The sequence below is a fragment of the Callithrix jacchus genome, chromosome 6 (genome assembly GCF_049354715.1).
Source record: "Callithrix jacchus isolate 240 chromosome 6, calJac240_pri, whole genome shotgun sequence".
Classification (NCBI taxonomy): domain Eukaryota; kingdom Metazoa; phylum Chordata; class Mammalia; order Primates; family Cebidae; genus Callithrix; species Callithrix jacchus.
The window spans coordinates 49,891,426-49,906,863 of NC_133507.1; the positions used below are offsets into that span (position 1 = coordinate 49,891,426).

Sequence of the window (15,438 nt, forward strand, 5' to 3'; positions counted from 1 at the left end):
AGAGGTAGCTGTCAACACACCTAAGACAGACACCAGAGCTTCACAGATATCTTGACCGGCCTCATTTTCTATCAGGCAACTGTACTGTGCATAATCCTCTACTGTGCTCTCAAGAATTTCCAGTATGGTAGATTTTTCTGTCATAGTAATGCTGCAACTCTCAGACTGTGAAATAAGATACTCGTTCTTCACCCAGCTCACTGAGATTGGAGGCGTGCCAGTGAACGTGGCCTCCAGCACTATGGGGCTTCCTGTCTCAACACTGAAATCAGCCAATCTTTTCACAAAGGTGGCTGGTTCTGTAAGGAGAAAACGTGAGGGTAAAGTTCGTGTCTTATAATGAAGATTTAGGAGAAATTCTAAAAGATGCACAAATTGGGGGAAAGAGCAAACCTTTCACAAAAAGGTGTGTGGTACAGGAAGCACTGCCAGCATCATTAGTAACGAGGCAAGAATAGTCTCCACTTTGCAATGGCTGCACCTCAAACAACTCCAGTTCTGTGACAAAATCTTCCAGAGAGATGTTGCATGACTCCCCAGGCACTAGTTCCCGGCTGCCTTTAAACCACTTGACCTTGAAAGGAGGGGTGCCTCTGATGACACTGGTGAACGTGAGGCTCATTCCAGGCAAAACTTCCACAGAATCAGGAGTTTGTTCAAAAGATGGTGGTTCTAGTTATTGTGAGGTGGAAGGGGAGATCAAGAGAAGAAAGAAATCCAAGTGAGAAGTGCTTTTGCTTCTTAAAAAAAGAGAGCTAAGACTAAACATGAAGACAAAATAAAGAAATAAGGCAACTCCAGGGAAGACAGGCATCAAGTCCACACGAAAGAGGCGTTAGAGAAGCAGCAGCCGTATCCCTGCACACTGACCTTGCACAGTCAGGACCGCCGAGCACTCGTCGGAACCAGCGACGTTGGCTGCCACACATGTGTATGTGCCTGTGTCGGAGGGCTCCAACAAGCTCAGATTCAAAGTACAGACGTTTTCTGAAAAGCTGGACTGACACTTGGGCCCACTAACAATCTCATTTCCATCCTGAAACCAGCCAACTGAAATCGGGGCGGAGCCAGAGACTCGGCACTCCAAAACCACTGAGGCCCCCAGAATGGCATTCATGTCTTTCAGCTTGCGGATGAAGGAAGGAGGCACAATCCGATCTATGTGGGGAAGGGTAGTTTTGAGTTTAAAGAGAAGTTTTATTCCGCCCCCTCCCACCCCCCGGAAATATTGTCTCTTCATAGAAATCTCATTCTACTCACCAGAAACATGGACAGATACAGTGCAGTTACTTTTGCCAACACTGTTTTTCACTTCAAAGCTATATAACCCTTTGTCGTTCATTTCTGCAGAGGGGATTTTAAGGGAAGCCACTTTATTGATGAATGTAATATGATGTTTGCTGTCTGCAGACAATTCTCTTCCATCTTTGAACCACTTGGCTGAAAGTTCTGGTGTTCCAGTCACTACACACTCTAATGCAAAAGGATTTCCAGTAGTGACAGTCATGGGTTCGGGCTTCTCTATGATTCTGGCTGGTTCTGAAAGAAGACGTATTTTGCATTGAAAACAAAGCCACTTTTCAAGCTCAAAAGTGCAATCACTATATTACTGGATAAGAGAAGTATTTAAGGAAAATAATCATGGATCAATTAACTTGATTTTTTTTTTCCTCTGGCTGTGCTTTGCTACTAACCTAGTACAGTCAAGACAGCGGAGCATTCTCTCATTCCAGCATCGTTTTTGATTTGGCATATATATTTTCCAGAATTAGATGCTTCCGGACTCCCCAGCTGGAGGGTTGCAATGTTATCAATGAATGAAATCCTGGTGTTTTCACTCTCTCTGATGACTTCACCTTTATCTTTCAGCCAGACAACTGAAATTGGCTGGAAGCCCTCCACTACGGCCCGTAACTCAACAGCCTCCCCAATAAGGGTTGAGGTGTCACTTAGCTTTTTCACGAATCGTGGAGGTTCTGATGAAAGAAATTTGTGGTTAGAGGAAAAAATGTAAGAATCATGACCACACAAGTTATTAGTTAGGCAAGAACAGATAGAAGGAAGGGGCATATATTTTTGTGCCCATGTATACAAACCTTTGAACTTGACAGAGCAAGAACACGTGTCACTTCCCACCTCGTTAGTAGCTTTGCAGTGATATTCCCCGATATCGGAGGCTTCAAGATTAAGGATATGAAGACTTGTATCAAAATTTTTCGAAGTGATTTTAAATTTCTTGCTGCTTCGGACTTGCTTTCGGTCTTTAACCCATACTACTTCAAATGGGGGAGTTCCCGAAATTTCACATTGAAGAATCACATCAGAACCTTTAAGAGCTCCTACTGGAGAAGGCTTCTGGGTGAAAACAGGAGGTGCTACCAGAAAAAAAGGAGATGAACAATGAGAACACATAGTTACTAAAAAGTAAAAAAAAAAAAAATTAAATCTAGAACCAAGAAGGGTGATTGGTGTGATCATATGACAATACATGCTAACACAAGAAATGACAATTCATTAAGACTTGTTAAAGAATTGCAACCAAATAACATTAATTATCCTTTTATTTTAGAGCTCATAACTTTGCTAAGAGCCCAAGTCAGAGGAGAATAAAGAAGCAAAGAAGCTTAGTGTTCTAACCTTTCACTGTCAACGCTGTGCTGCAGCTGGCATCACCAACACCATTATGGGCCTCACAAATGTAGTCCCCGCTGTCCTCAGCACTGGCTTCATTGATAGTAAGCAGTGCCACGGAATTAATGAATGACATGTTGTATTTCCAACTTTCATGAAGTTCGCTGTCATTTCTGAACCACGAAACTTTGATTTCTGGGGAACCACTTATTTTACATTCCAGTTGAATGGATTCTCCCTGCTTTGCAACTTTTGAAGCTTCTAATTTCTTAACAAACTTTGGAGGTTCTAGTAAACCAAACAAAATAGTCAGTAAGTAATATTTATTATATGTGTTAAAAGAGCTTGCTTTTATAGCTGAAGATCCCATAAATTCATATTTAAGCTGGTTTGTTATTAAGAATATACTTTCTGAAGATTTTGTGGTAAAATTAGTTATCTTTTAAATTAAATAATCTCATAACATTTTAAATAGAGAATTTAGTTGATACTTTTTTTTAGTTTGTGAGTTGAAACATAAAAGTTAATGTATTATAGATGTATTTGATTAACATTTAGTAATGATAAATCAGAATGCCATATAACAAGAAAGCATGAAAATATGGAATGGATAGTTAAAACAACATTTAACAAATTCCAGTTAAACAATACTTTTTGATAGAATGACACTTAGAGATACACTAATGTAAAGAACAATATAAAGAGAAAACACAACTTTGATTAATGTTGCCTCCAACATTAATACACAAATTCCAATATATCCAGTTAGTTTATCTCAAACATTTAAACACAAAAGAAACTTTTATAAGACGATTTTGCGAACATGGGAAGGAACAAATATTGTTAACTGCCATGGAATGATACCTTTTACACTGAGCTGAGCTGAGCACATGTCTTTGCCAACATCATTGGTTGCTTGGCAAATATATTGACCAGAGTCTCCTTTGCCTACTTTAAGAATTCTCAAATGTGGAGTGTTTCCCACACAGGTGATTGTATAGTTTCCTCCAGGACGGATCTCCTTGTTATCTTTTGACCAAGTGATTCGCATTGGTTGAGCGCCAGTAACATGACACTCAAAATCAGCACTCTCTCCAGCAATAACATCTATAGATACTGGCTTGATGTCAAAGAAGGGAGACTTCTTAGGTTCTGGAAGATGAGAAGAAAGGCAATGTGTATTTTTTGTTTGTTTGTTTTTTTTTTTGCCATTCGTCATTTCTACTTCGACAATGAAATAAGAAGTCACAGTTTGCAAAGAAAAAGATTGACATGTGAACAAACCTCTGGCTGTGAGTCTAGCACTAGAGGACGCTGTTCCAAGTGGGTTGGAAGCTGAGCAAGAGTACTGGCCAGAGTGACTCAAGTCAGTTTGCAAAATTTTTAAAGTTGCCACGTTATCTACGAATGATGTCTGTAGATTTTCATCATCTCTTAAAAGTACTCCATCTCTATACCAGCACACTTGGATGGGTGCAGAGCCATTTAATCGACAAGTAAGTGTAACAGGTAACCCTACGGTTTGTTCAATGTCCTTTAATTGTCTTGCAAAGGAAGGTGGGAGTTGGCGCTCTGTAGGGAGACATGAGGCATTAGGAGATGAAATGAGAATTTCACCATAAAGATAAAAGAGTTAGGGGAAAAAAATTTTTCATTTGTAAAATATCAATCACCTTGAATTGTGAACACAGTCTTAGAAGAAGCAGTTCCTATACTATTTTCTGCTTTGCACGTGTACTCTCCACTGTCATTAATGTTCACTTTATTAAAAACAAGTGTGGCCACGTTGTTTGTAAAGTAGGTCCTGTATTCAGGAGTTGACCGTAATTTGGTGTCTCCTTTGTACCAGGACACGGTAATTTCTGGTGTCCCAGCAACTTGGCATTGTAAAGAAACCGAATCTCCAACTGATGCCTCCAAAGGTTCCAGTTCCGTAACAAAATAAGGTGGTTCTAAGGAAAAAAGGCTCACAATCAGCAACTGGAATTAATGAATATTGAAGAAACTACGCTACGTGTTAGAAGAACACAAATAATTTAACAGACAATAAGACAACGCACCTAACGTAGATACCAGAGCTTCACAAACATCCCTTCCTGCCTCATTTTCAATCTCGCAGGAATACTGTCCTGCATCTCTTTTTGTGCTATTCACAATTTCCAGCATACAAGTTTTTTCTGTTGTGACTATGTTACATTTTTCAGAGGGAGTTATGTTAAATCCATCCTTTTTCCATGTGACGGAAATTGGAAGTGTTCCAGTGTAGGTGCTCTCCAGAATTATGGACTTCCCTGGTTCTACAGAATGATCACTTAACCTCTTCACAAATGCAGCTGGTTCTAGTAAGTGACAAAGCACAGCAGTTAAACACAATAAAAACCCAACGATGCCAGTATACAGAAAATAGGAAAAGCAAATCTACTTAAGCAAACCTTTTACAAAGAGACGAGTAGTGCAAGATGCTTGGCCAGCATCATTAGAAACCACACAGGTGTATTCCCCACTCTGAGATATGTCAATATTAAATAATTCCAGTTCTGCCACAGTGTCTTCAAAATAGATGTTGCACCGGTCTCCTTTCACTAGTTCTCTGGCACCTCTGAACCAGCCGACCTTGAATGGAGGGGTTCCTCTAATAACACTTGTGAAGGTTACATTTCTGCCTGGTAGTACTTCCAAAGGTTCAGGTTCTTTCACAAAAGAGGGTGATTCTATATAGACATGGAGGACAATGAAAAGATCCTGTAAGCTTCAAATGGAGTTGCAATTTTGAATAAAACACTAGCATACTTTCGAATGTTTGTCAACATAGATATGCACCTGAAGAGGAATTTGTAAGAAATACCTTCCAAGTTTGACTGTCTACTGACCTTGTACAGTTAATACTGCACGGCATTCATCAGACCCAGCGACATTAGCAGCCACACATGTGTAATTGCCCATATCTGATGAATCCAGAGAATTCAACTGCAATGTGCAGACATTATCTGAAAATGTGGTTTGGTACTTTGCTCCACTGACAATCTTAGTTTTCTCATGAAACCAGGCAACTGAGATAGGTGATGATCCAGCTACTTTGCATTCTAAGACGCAAGAGGCACCTAACACCCCACAAGTATTTTTCAGTCTTCGTGTGAAAGTGGGAGGAACCGCTCGGTCTGTGTGAGGAAAGGTAAAAGACTCATCATGATTTGAAAGAATAGAAGAGACTTGAAAGAAAGAAACTTGAAAAAGGAATTTGCATAAGCAACCAGAGGAAAATAGCAGAACTAACCTGAAACATCAACCACAGCTGTGCAGCTGCTTTTTCCAACATTGTTTTGAACCTGGAAAGTGTATGTGCCTGCATCTTGCCTGTCAACTGAGAGAATCTTTAAGGAAGAGACTTTATTGTAGAAGCTAAATTTGTGTTTTTGGCTGCTGGTCAACAGCTTTCCATCCTTGTACCATTCAACAGAGAGTTCTGGAGTACCAGCCACCTTACACTCCAGAGTGCACGTTTCTCCCACAGTCACTGTCATCGGTCCTGCCTTCTCAACAATGACTGCAGGCTCTGAAATAAAACATGATATCCATCTGTCAAAGTCTGGGATCTTTACTATGTCTCTACTATTACATTCACTCAGACTGTTTCTCCCAATGAGATGGCTATATTTAGGGCACTGTCTCTGGACTTTAACGTATGATTCCATTATTGCATGCAGTCATAACTTTTTTATTTAATATATTTTTTTAGTTTTCTTTTCTCCTTATTTCTTGTCCCTCCCCCACTCTTTCTGTCATCTTATATAGCAATTATTCTTAAGAAATATATGTTTGTGAACAACTCAACTTCAAAAAAATTTAAATAGTGTGCATCAGGCAGGATATATCGATTTCCACCTGACCCTCTGTAGCTCAAAGGCTACAGGCCATTGCAGATTTCTCGCTATTTTTGCTCTGCTTTAAGGTGCTACAGACAATTCTTTGAAAGTTGTTATTCAAACAACTGTTTAATCATAATTTTTATTTTTTTTGAGATAGAGTCTCGCTCTGTCACTCAGGCTGAAATGCATTGGTACAATCTCAGCTCACTGCAACCTCTGCCTCCTGGGTTCAAGTGATTTTCCTGCCTCAGCCTCCTGAGTAGCTGGGACTACAGGCATGTGCCACCATGCCTGGCTAATTTTTTGTATTTTTAGTAGAGAGGGGTTTCACTATGTTAGCCAGGGTGGTCTTGATCTCTTGACCTCATGATCTGCCTGCCTCAGCCTCCCAAAGTGCTGGGATTACAGGCATGAGCCACCACATCCAACCATTTAATTGTAATTTAATTTTATGTGCAAGCTTTGCTATGAAATGCCAACCTTTGGACTTCTTGTTAATTTTAACAATTAGTCTTGTGGCACATGCTGAGTTCTGTATTATTTCATGTTTAATCAAAGATAGTTATGATTACATCTGCTAATCAATTAAGGCAGGTAGTTATTAAATAATAGAACAGATGTCTAATTTTTGTTAGAATCACAGAAACAGAAAAGAGTATTTGAAAGATCAACTGTGTCTTTCCTCCAGACCTTCCAAATAGATGAAGATAAATATTGTTCTAGAAGAAATTCAGAAAAAGAGTCTGCTAGTAACTCTTAGTAACACATTCCAGCATTTGGCACCAGTTTCTATTGGGGGCTATTGTACCAACCTAAGACGGTCAGTGTGGCCATGTTCTCCCTCATTCCACCATCATTCTTGATTTGGCAAATATACTTTCCAGCATTAGCTGGCTCTGCTTTTGCAAACTGTAGAGTTGCAACATTTTCCACAAATGTAATCCTGATGTTTTCACTTTCTCTAATCACTTCTTCCTTCTCTTTAAGCCACTGGACAAAAATAGGCTGGGCGCCTTCTATGGATGCCTGTAATTCAGCAGGCTCTCCAGCTACAACGGTGAGGCTGTTCAGTTTGGAGACAAATCGTGGTGGTTCTGAACAGGAAAAGATGGATAGAGATTTTTGCAAAGACTGTCCAGATCATGCAAGAGAGAAAAAAACAGGATTTTTCACATTCATGACATTTCTGCCATGTGGAAGAACTATGTTTACCTTTCAATTTCACAGTACAAACGCAAGTATCACTTCCCACTTCGTTCTGTGCTTTGCAGTGGTATTCACCAATGTCTGAAGTGTCCACACTGAGGATATGAATACTTGCGTGGAAGTTTTTGGATGCAATCTTGTATTTCTTGCTGCTTCTGAGTTGTCGCTTGTCTTTGTACCATACCACGTCAAACGGTGGTGTTCCCGAAAGTTCACATTCAATACTGACTTCGGCATTTTTAAGGGTTTCTACTACAGGGGGGAAGCTGCTAAAAACAGGTGGCTCTGTAAAAAACAAGAATTTCTCATGACTTGGGCTACTGAATTTCACAGAATGAACATTTTTTATTTGCCTTTAAATTGAAAGAAAGGTTTAAGATATTCTAATGGGTAAGTAGAGTCCAGTGCTATCACTATTATGGGATTACAGCCTCAGAAGCCATTCACCTTTACAAGATAACCAGCTCGGTGGGCAGAGAACCCAGATAGATCCTAGATGTCATTACTGAACTGTTCTGTCTACTCCACCTTACTGTTGTATCTTAGACTAAAAAGACTGAAACAAAAATTTTAAACAAGCAAGTATAGTAATAAATAGGATTTGCATGAAGTATGGAATTCTAATTTCAAGGATGAAATTTTTTTCATATGCTCTAAGACACTTGGAAGTCATCACAACATCTGTGATCTAAGTCTTCCATTTCAGCAAATGATTACTGTGATAATTGTCTTACAACATGACAAACTTGACCTTTGTGACAAAAAAAAAGCACTGGAAAATTGCAGCAAAAAATACAGGTACTATTTGTATCAAGGTACAGCCATATAATTTTTAAAAGATAGGAAGTGATTCTTGAGAGAGAGGGGAAAAATATGATTGTCCTGTTTTAAATGTAAGGGCAAAACCTTTATTGTCTTCGCTTTGCGTAGACATAGTAAATAGTGCTTATTGTTAATGATATAGATTATAAGGAGAGTGATATATCTGTCAGTTGATTGAGGTAAAAGATTAATTTTAAAATGCCTGCTTCATTTTTTTGTGTGTGGTTTTGAAACATCACATTTGATGTTTGGGCAGTGTGTTGCGGTAATCAGAATTATGCCACTGGAATAACAAGAAAAATATTTCAGAATGCCTCGTTACATGTAAGCGAAATTCAAGAAGGAAAAACATCTAAAAAGGGAAATAATACTAGCTCAAGGTAACATTCTATGATCTGAAAGGGAAACTAAAATGATACTTAATGAATAAAGAGCTATAATACCCAGGTGAGAAGATGGTTTTCAATTAATGAGAAACACAAGAATGAGATATCTACCTTTTACTATAACCTTGGTACTGCAGCTTGTGCTGCCAGCAGGATTCTGAGCCTCACAAATGAAATCTCCACTGTCCTCAGTACCAAGATTGTTCATCTGTATGACGGCCACTGAGTCAATGAAAGTCATTCTGTACTTATCACTGGCTAGAAGTTCATGTTCATTTCTAAACCACACAACTCTGATTTCTGGAGATCCAGCTATCTTGCATTCAAGTCGTGCAGAGTCACCTGCTTTCACAATTTTGGATGCTTCTAATTTCTTTACAAACTTTGGTGGTTCTAAAGAGTCAGGAAAGAGGAGAGTACAAGAAAACAGAAATAAATAACAATAGTTAAATTAGGTAGTGTGCAGGGAAGAGAAAAAAAGAGCAAATACTGTCTACTATATTAGAAAGAATAATACTTTCTTGATTGTTTAGAGACATTGTAACTGAATACAGAGAGAACCATAGCCAGAGTCAGACAGAAACATAAAACAGTCAAACTTGCACACCTGTCACAAGCAACATTGTAGTACAAGAGTCGCTACCAACATCATTGGTAACATGGCAAGTATACTGTCCAGTCTTAGAAGCATCCACTGAGTAGAGATTTAAGAAGCTAGTCGACCCTTCCAAGCCAATGAAACATTTAGGACTTGAGGCAAGTTCCACATCATCCTTAAACCATTTTATTTTAAATGGTGGTGTTCCTTTTAGTACTGCCTTAAATTCCACTGTAGAATCAGGTATGGCTTGCTGTCGCTCAGGTTTCACTAGGAAGCTTGGTGGTTCTATAGATTTTAAGAGAGATATATTTAATTAAATTGCTTGTAGTTGAATTATTGCAACCGTTTTATGGACATATAAGAAAACACTCCTGAAAATTGGCAATGGATGAATATTTCTTGAATGCAATTAATATGTGTCTAAAGAAATAGAATCATAGAGATTTTAGCTCTAAATGATAGAAAGGCAAGAGTGATACAGTTAAGAAGCATTCACAAAGAAGAATCAAGAAGAGGTAAAGAAATTCTAACCTTTCACAGTTAAGATGCCACTGCATGCATCATCTCCTGCAACATTTGACACTTTGCATGTGTAATTTGCAGTATCTTCTAGTTCCAGATTATTAACTTCGAGAGACACAGTTCTCTCATGGCATACAAGTCTGTATTTTGCACTTGTAGATATTTCTTTTCCATCTTTAAACCACTGAGCACTAATGGGAAGTGAACCAGAAATCTTGCACTCCATATGAATAGAAGAGCCCAGAACTTTATCCATTTTGGTTAATTTTTTGGTGAATGATGGAGGAATATTTTGATCTGTCCAATGCAAACAGCAGAACACACCCATTAATCTCTTGCTATTTGCTTACAAAGGACATAATATAAATAAGGGAAGCTGACTTGGGTGGAGATACAAACCTAGCACTCTAAGGTAGGCATCACAACTACTGCTTCCAAAGTCATTTTCCACCTTGAAAGTATACTGACCGCTGTCCTGCTTCATTACTGACTGAATCCTAAAACTGGCCACATTATTTTCAAAACTCATTGAAAAGTATCTACTGGGAACAATTTGTTTCCCATCTTTAAGCCATTTCACTTTGAGTTCCGGTGTTCCAGCCACAACACATTCCAAGGTCACCGGATCTTTCTCCGTCACATCAACTGATTTAGGTTTCTCTATGATTTGAGCTGGTTCTGCAGTAAGAATGAAAATGTGGATGAGTTACATTGATAACTCCGCCAGAAATAATGTCTGCTCACGATACTGTCTCCATAGACTGTCTTTGAAAGAGAACAGCTTACAAACCTTGTACTAAAAGGAAAGCATAACACCTCTCAACTCCTGACTCATTCTTGGCTTGACACGTGTATCTCCCACTGTGTCCATTATCCACACTTCTGATTTGGAGAGTGGCCACATTGTCCACAAATGAAATATAAATGTTATCATCTTCATCAAGAATCTGATCATCCTTTAGCCAGGTTATAGAAATAGGAGGAGAACCTGCCACGATACTCTGAAAGGTGGCAGAACTTTTTAAAACAGTAGTGGTATTTTCTATCTTCTTAGTGAACGATGGTGGTTCTGTGATTAAATAAGAGAGTGTGAAAAGAAGAGACATATTGTAGCTCCTACCCATAATCATAAGATTAAAAAGTATTACAGAATTTTTTTTTGAGACAGAGTTTCACTCTTGTTACCCAGGCTGCGGTGCAATGGCGCAATCTCAGCTCACTGCAACCTCCACCTCCTGGGTTCAAGCAATTCTCCTCCCTCAGCCTCCCGAGTAGCTGGGACTACAGGTGTGCACCACCATGCCCAGCTAATTTTTGTATTTTTAGTAGAGACGGGGTTTCACCATGTAGACCAGGATGGTCTTGATCTCTTGACCTTGTGATCCACCCGCCTTGGCCTCCCAAAGTGCTGGGATTATAGGCGTGAGCCACCGCGCCTGGCCCAGAATTTTTATTTGGTACGCTGCTTCTTGAATAACTGACCTTTTAGGGTGACTCTAGTACTGCAAGAACAGCTGCCGCCTTCATTGGATACAATGCACTGGTATTCCCCAGTGTCAGAAGGGTCACACTTGGTTATATGGAGGTTAAACACAGACACTCTGTCGGTCAATGTGTACTTTTTGCTGCTTCTAATTTCCTTGTTATTCTTCAGCCAAGTGACTTCAAATGGAGATGTTCCCGTAACTTCACACTCCAGCTCCACGTCACTATCTTTTACTACCTCTACAGGCTTCAGCTCTCTGATAAAGGTGGGGGGTTCTAAAGATTCAAAAGGAAGACAGGAGCTTACTCAAGGGAAGACCCCAAACCTATCAGGCAGCACAGCCCAAATGGAGAATAGATTGCAATCACGAACCTTTCACTTTGAGTTCAATGCTGCAGCTTGCCGTGCCTGCATCATTTCGAGCTTCACAGACATAAGTCCCACTGTTTTCTAACCTGGCACCAGAAATCTGGAAAGTGGCTAAACCATCAATGAAGGAAATGCCATGTTTCTGAATGGCTGTTATTTCATTCCCATCAAGATACCAAGACACTCGGATTTCAGGAGTGCCTGTTATTTGGCATTCAAATGTTGTTGACTGTCCATTCCTCAGCACTAAGACTGGACTGGGCTTCTTAATGAATTGAGGAGGTTCTAAAGATGGAAAAAGAATTGAGATGTTGAATATTTAAAAAAACAGGTTACTGGGCAAAACTGCTTTCTTAAGCGTCTTTTCCTCCCACCCCCCAGCAAGAAAATCTAGAAAAGAAAGTGAGGAGATGTAGAGACCAGACCTTTTACAAAGAGAGTGGCTTTACTGGTTGCTGTACCAACATCATTGCTTAGCTGGCAAATGTAGGTTCCAGAATCAGAAACTTTGGCTGCAAAGAGCTCTAGAATGGTAGAGGTGTCATCCTTCCAGACTGAGCGGGCTGCTCCTGAGTGTAACTCTTTGTTGTCTTTAAACCACTTTATTGTCATGGGTGCAGTGCCACCCACAAGAGCCTTTAACTGTACCCTTGTGTTGGGATTGACGTCTTGTGACTGTGGCTTTTCCACAAAGTAAGGGGGTTCTGGGTGAAAGAAAAAAGAAGCAAAAAGAAAGAGGGAGTTTCATTTTATAACTTAATAATAAAGGTAAGAATTGAGAAATGAAAGAAAAATATTTTGTTAAGTTCTTGGTAAGTGGAAATAAAATCTGCCAACCTTTGACTGTCAGATGGCCACTGCACTGGTTGTGCCCTGCCTTGTTGGTGGCAGAACAAGTGTACGTCCCACTGTCTGTACCTTCCAGCTGGCTTATTTCCAAGAAGGCAGTATTGTCATGAAAAGAGAATTTGTATTTTTCACTTGCTGATATTTCTTGGTCATCTTTGAACCATTGGATGCTTATGGGATGTGACCCAGCTACTATACATTCTAAGTCAATGAAAGAGCCTTTAATGCTGTCCATTTTCTTCAGCTTTTTGGTGAATGAAGGAGGTATGATAAGATCTAACCAATGAAAAAGCAAAAAAAAAAAAAAAAAAGTCAATCTACTAATTTGTATTCTTTTTTTTAATTTTAAGAGAGGAAGAACATGAAAGTGCCCAACCCTCTCTAGAGAAGAACAATACCAACCTAATACATTAATTCTAGCCTTGCAGCTGCTCCTTCCAACATCATTTTGGACCTCGAAAGTATATTCTCCACTATCTTTCTTTTCTGTAGAAATAATCTTCAGTATTGAGACTGTATCAGTGACACTGATTTTATATTTTGAGCCCAGGGTCAGTTCTTGACCATCTTTATACCATTTGGCTGTAATCTCCTTAGTCCCTGAAAATTTAACCTGCAAAGTGGCTGGGTCTCCTTGGGTGACGTCTATAGACACAGCCTCCTCAATGATTGTTGCAGGTTCTGTAGAAAACAAAGGCATAGATGTGGGTTGTGTATTACCCTGCTGAAAGGCTTACATCTGCATTTCTTCCACAAACCCATGGCAAACTTTCAGAACCAACCTTTTACTGAGAGTAATGCAGAACATCTTTGTATTCCTGCATCATTTTTGGCCTGACATACATATTTCCCATCATGCTTGACTTCAATGCCACTGAGGTACAGACTGGCCACATTGTTCTCAAAGGTCATTCTTATATTATCATCTTCAGTGATTTCATCGTTATCTTTTAACCAAGTCACTGTAATTGGCAAGGAGCCCTTCAGAGTGGCCTGGAAGGCAGCTGTGCCTCCTCGGAGGGAGCTGGTACTCTCGATCTTCTTTATGAAGGATGGGGGTTCTAGAGAAGAATGAATTTTCAATCAACATTATTCCTATAGTAAAACTGGCTTAAAAAATGATTTACTCTTCAGAAGGGCCAGTTCCTCACTGGAACCAGTACTAACCTCTTAAAGTCACCCTGGCTCTGCAGATGCTGCTGCCCACCTCATTGGTCACCCGACACTGGTATTCGCCAGCATCTGTAGCTACAAACTTGAGGATCTGCAGGCTAACCAAGTGATCCTGAATGAAGGTCTTATACTTTCTACCACTTCGCAGGACTGTGTTGTCTTTGAACCAAGTGATCTCAAAGGGAGGACTGCCTGCCACCTCAGCCAGCAACATGACATCATACTCCTTTAAGACTTCAATTGGCTTAAATTCCTTGGTAAAGTAAGGTGACTCTACAGTAAAAAAGGAATGATTTGCATTAAGGGAGGAGGGGTCTGTGCCATGGGCCATAACTTTGGCAACACAAGAGGCAAAGTGAACACAAACCTTTGACTATGATAATACTACTGCAGTGGTCACTGCCAGCCTCATTTTGGGCCTCACACATATATTCACCACTGTCTTCGACAGCAACATCTGTCAGTCTTAGAACTGCAGTAGACTCCACAAAAGACATTCTGTGTTTGCTGCTCTCCTTAATTTCTCTATCATTTGCAAACCACGTTATTTTAATTGGCGGGGTACCAGTTACTTTGCAGGCTAGCTGGGTGGCATCTCCCTTCTTTAAGAGCTGTGATGGCTCTAACTTTTCAATAAATGTGGCAGGTTCTGTGGACAGAGGGAGTTATTAAGAAATATGAGAAAGAGGGAAGAATTTATAACAAGCGTAGCACAAAGATATCAAGAAAACAATGCAAACCTTTTACAAACAAGTTTGCACTGCATTCCACGCCTCCGGCGACATTGCTGACTTTACACGTGTATGTGCCTGAATCAGAGGTTTTCACTGCATAGAGTTCCAGAGAACTCTCTAAAGCTTCTTTGGTAATATAGCAGCTTCCACCAGAAACCAGCTCTTTGTTGCCCTTAAACCATCTGATTGTGAGAGGAGTAGATCCTTGGAAAGTACTCTTCAGGCAGACTGCTGAGCCAGGCAGAACATCCTTTGATCCAGGTTTAGTTACAAAACTGGGTGGTTCTGAAGAAGGGGTATAAGAAAGAATTTCAAAGAATTGAGAGGTCTGATCTAAGGGAAGATAACTTAATTTGAACATAATCTTTAATAAGGAGCATAAAATGCAAAGTCTCCAGCCAACCTTGCACAATCAGGGCTCCACTGCTGTCTTTGCTTCCCACAGAATTTGTGGCTCGACAACTGAAATTCCCCGCGTCATTCATGTCTACCCTGATGATCTCCAAAGAGGCTGTGCCTTCCACAAATGCTATTCTGTATCTGTCAGAAGAAGTGATTTCTTTGCCGTCCTTAAACCAGGACACCCTCATGGGGAGGGAGCCTGCAATTTTGCAGTCCAGTCTGCAGGTACCACTAACAACACTATCCACATTGCGCAAGGGCTTGGTAAAAAATGGAGCAATGTCTCGATCTGTTTGTGGCACAAGAAGGGAGAAAAGGTCAATATAGAAAAGTGCTCAGTGATTGATTCTACGCCATTTGCTGGGTTTCAAACGAATATGTAGCATCATTT

The 15,438-nt window shown here is 39.9% G+C and overlaps 1 protein-coding gene across 49 annotated transcripts in view; it reads right to left on the reverse strand.

Moving 5' to 3' along the window:
- TTN (titin) overlaps positions 1–15,438 on the reverse strand; it is a 272,145-nt gene that overhangs the window by 183,118 nt on the left and 73,589 nt on the right. For all 49 annotated transcript variants that reach the window (XM_078327295.1, XM_078327278.1, XM_078327313.1 and 46 more), the window contains exons 51-81: positions 15,049–15,336; positions 14,652–14,930; positions 14,279–14,560; positions 13,906–14,184; positions 13,521–13,799; positions 13,141–13,419; positions 12,727–13,014; positions 12,315–12,593; positions 11,893–12,174; positions 11,517–11,795; positions 10,825–11,103; positions 10,434–10,712; positions 10,044–10,331; positions 9,519–9,797; positions 9,023–9,304; positions 7,710–7,988; positions 7,310–7,591; positions 5,906–6,184; positions 5,502–5,789; positions 5,064–5,342; positions 4,692–4,970; positions 4,305–4,583; positions 3,916–4,203; positions 3,496–3,783; positions 2,638–2,919; positions 2,097–2,375; positions 1,695–1,976; positions 1,261–1,539; positions 871–1,158; positions 394–672; positions 21–299 (exon numbers count right to left, since the gene is read on the reverse strand). In XM_078327295.1, the coding sequence (XP_078183421.1) occupies positions 21–299; positions 394–672; positions 871–1,158; positions 1,261–1,539; positions 1,695–1,976; positions 2,097–2,375; positions 2,638–2,919; positions 3,496–3,783; positions 3,916–4,203; positions 4,305–4,583; positions 4,692–4,970; positions 5,064–5,342; positions 5,502–5,789; positions 5,906–6,184; positions 7,310–7,591; positions 7,710–7,988; positions 9,023–9,304; positions 9,519–9,797; positions 10,044–10,331; positions 10,434–10,712; positions 10,825–11,103; positions 11,517–11,795; positions 11,893–12,174; positions 12,315–12,593; positions 12,727–13,014; positions 13,141–13,419; positions 13,521–13,799; positions 13,906–14,184; positions 14,279–14,560; positions 14,652–14,930; positions 15,049–15,336 (8,730 nt within the window). The remainder of the gene's footprint in view (positions 1–20; positions 300–393; positions 673–870; positions 1,159–1,260; positions 1,540–1,694; positions 1,977–2,096; positions 2,376–2,637; positions 2,920–3,495; positions 3,784–3,915; positions 4,204–4,304; positions 4,584–4,691; positions 4,971–5,063; positions 5,343–5,501; positions 5,790–5,905; positions 6,185–7,309; positions 7,592–7,709; positions 7,989–9,022; positions 9,305–9,518; positions 9,798–10,043; positions 10,332–10,433; positions 10,713–10,824; positions 11,104–11,516; positions 11,796–11,892; positions 12,175–12,314; positions 12,594–12,726; positions 13,015–13,140; positions 13,420–13,520; positions 13,800–13,905; positions 14,185–14,278; positions 14,561–14,651; positions 14,931–15,048; positions 15,337–15,438) is intronic.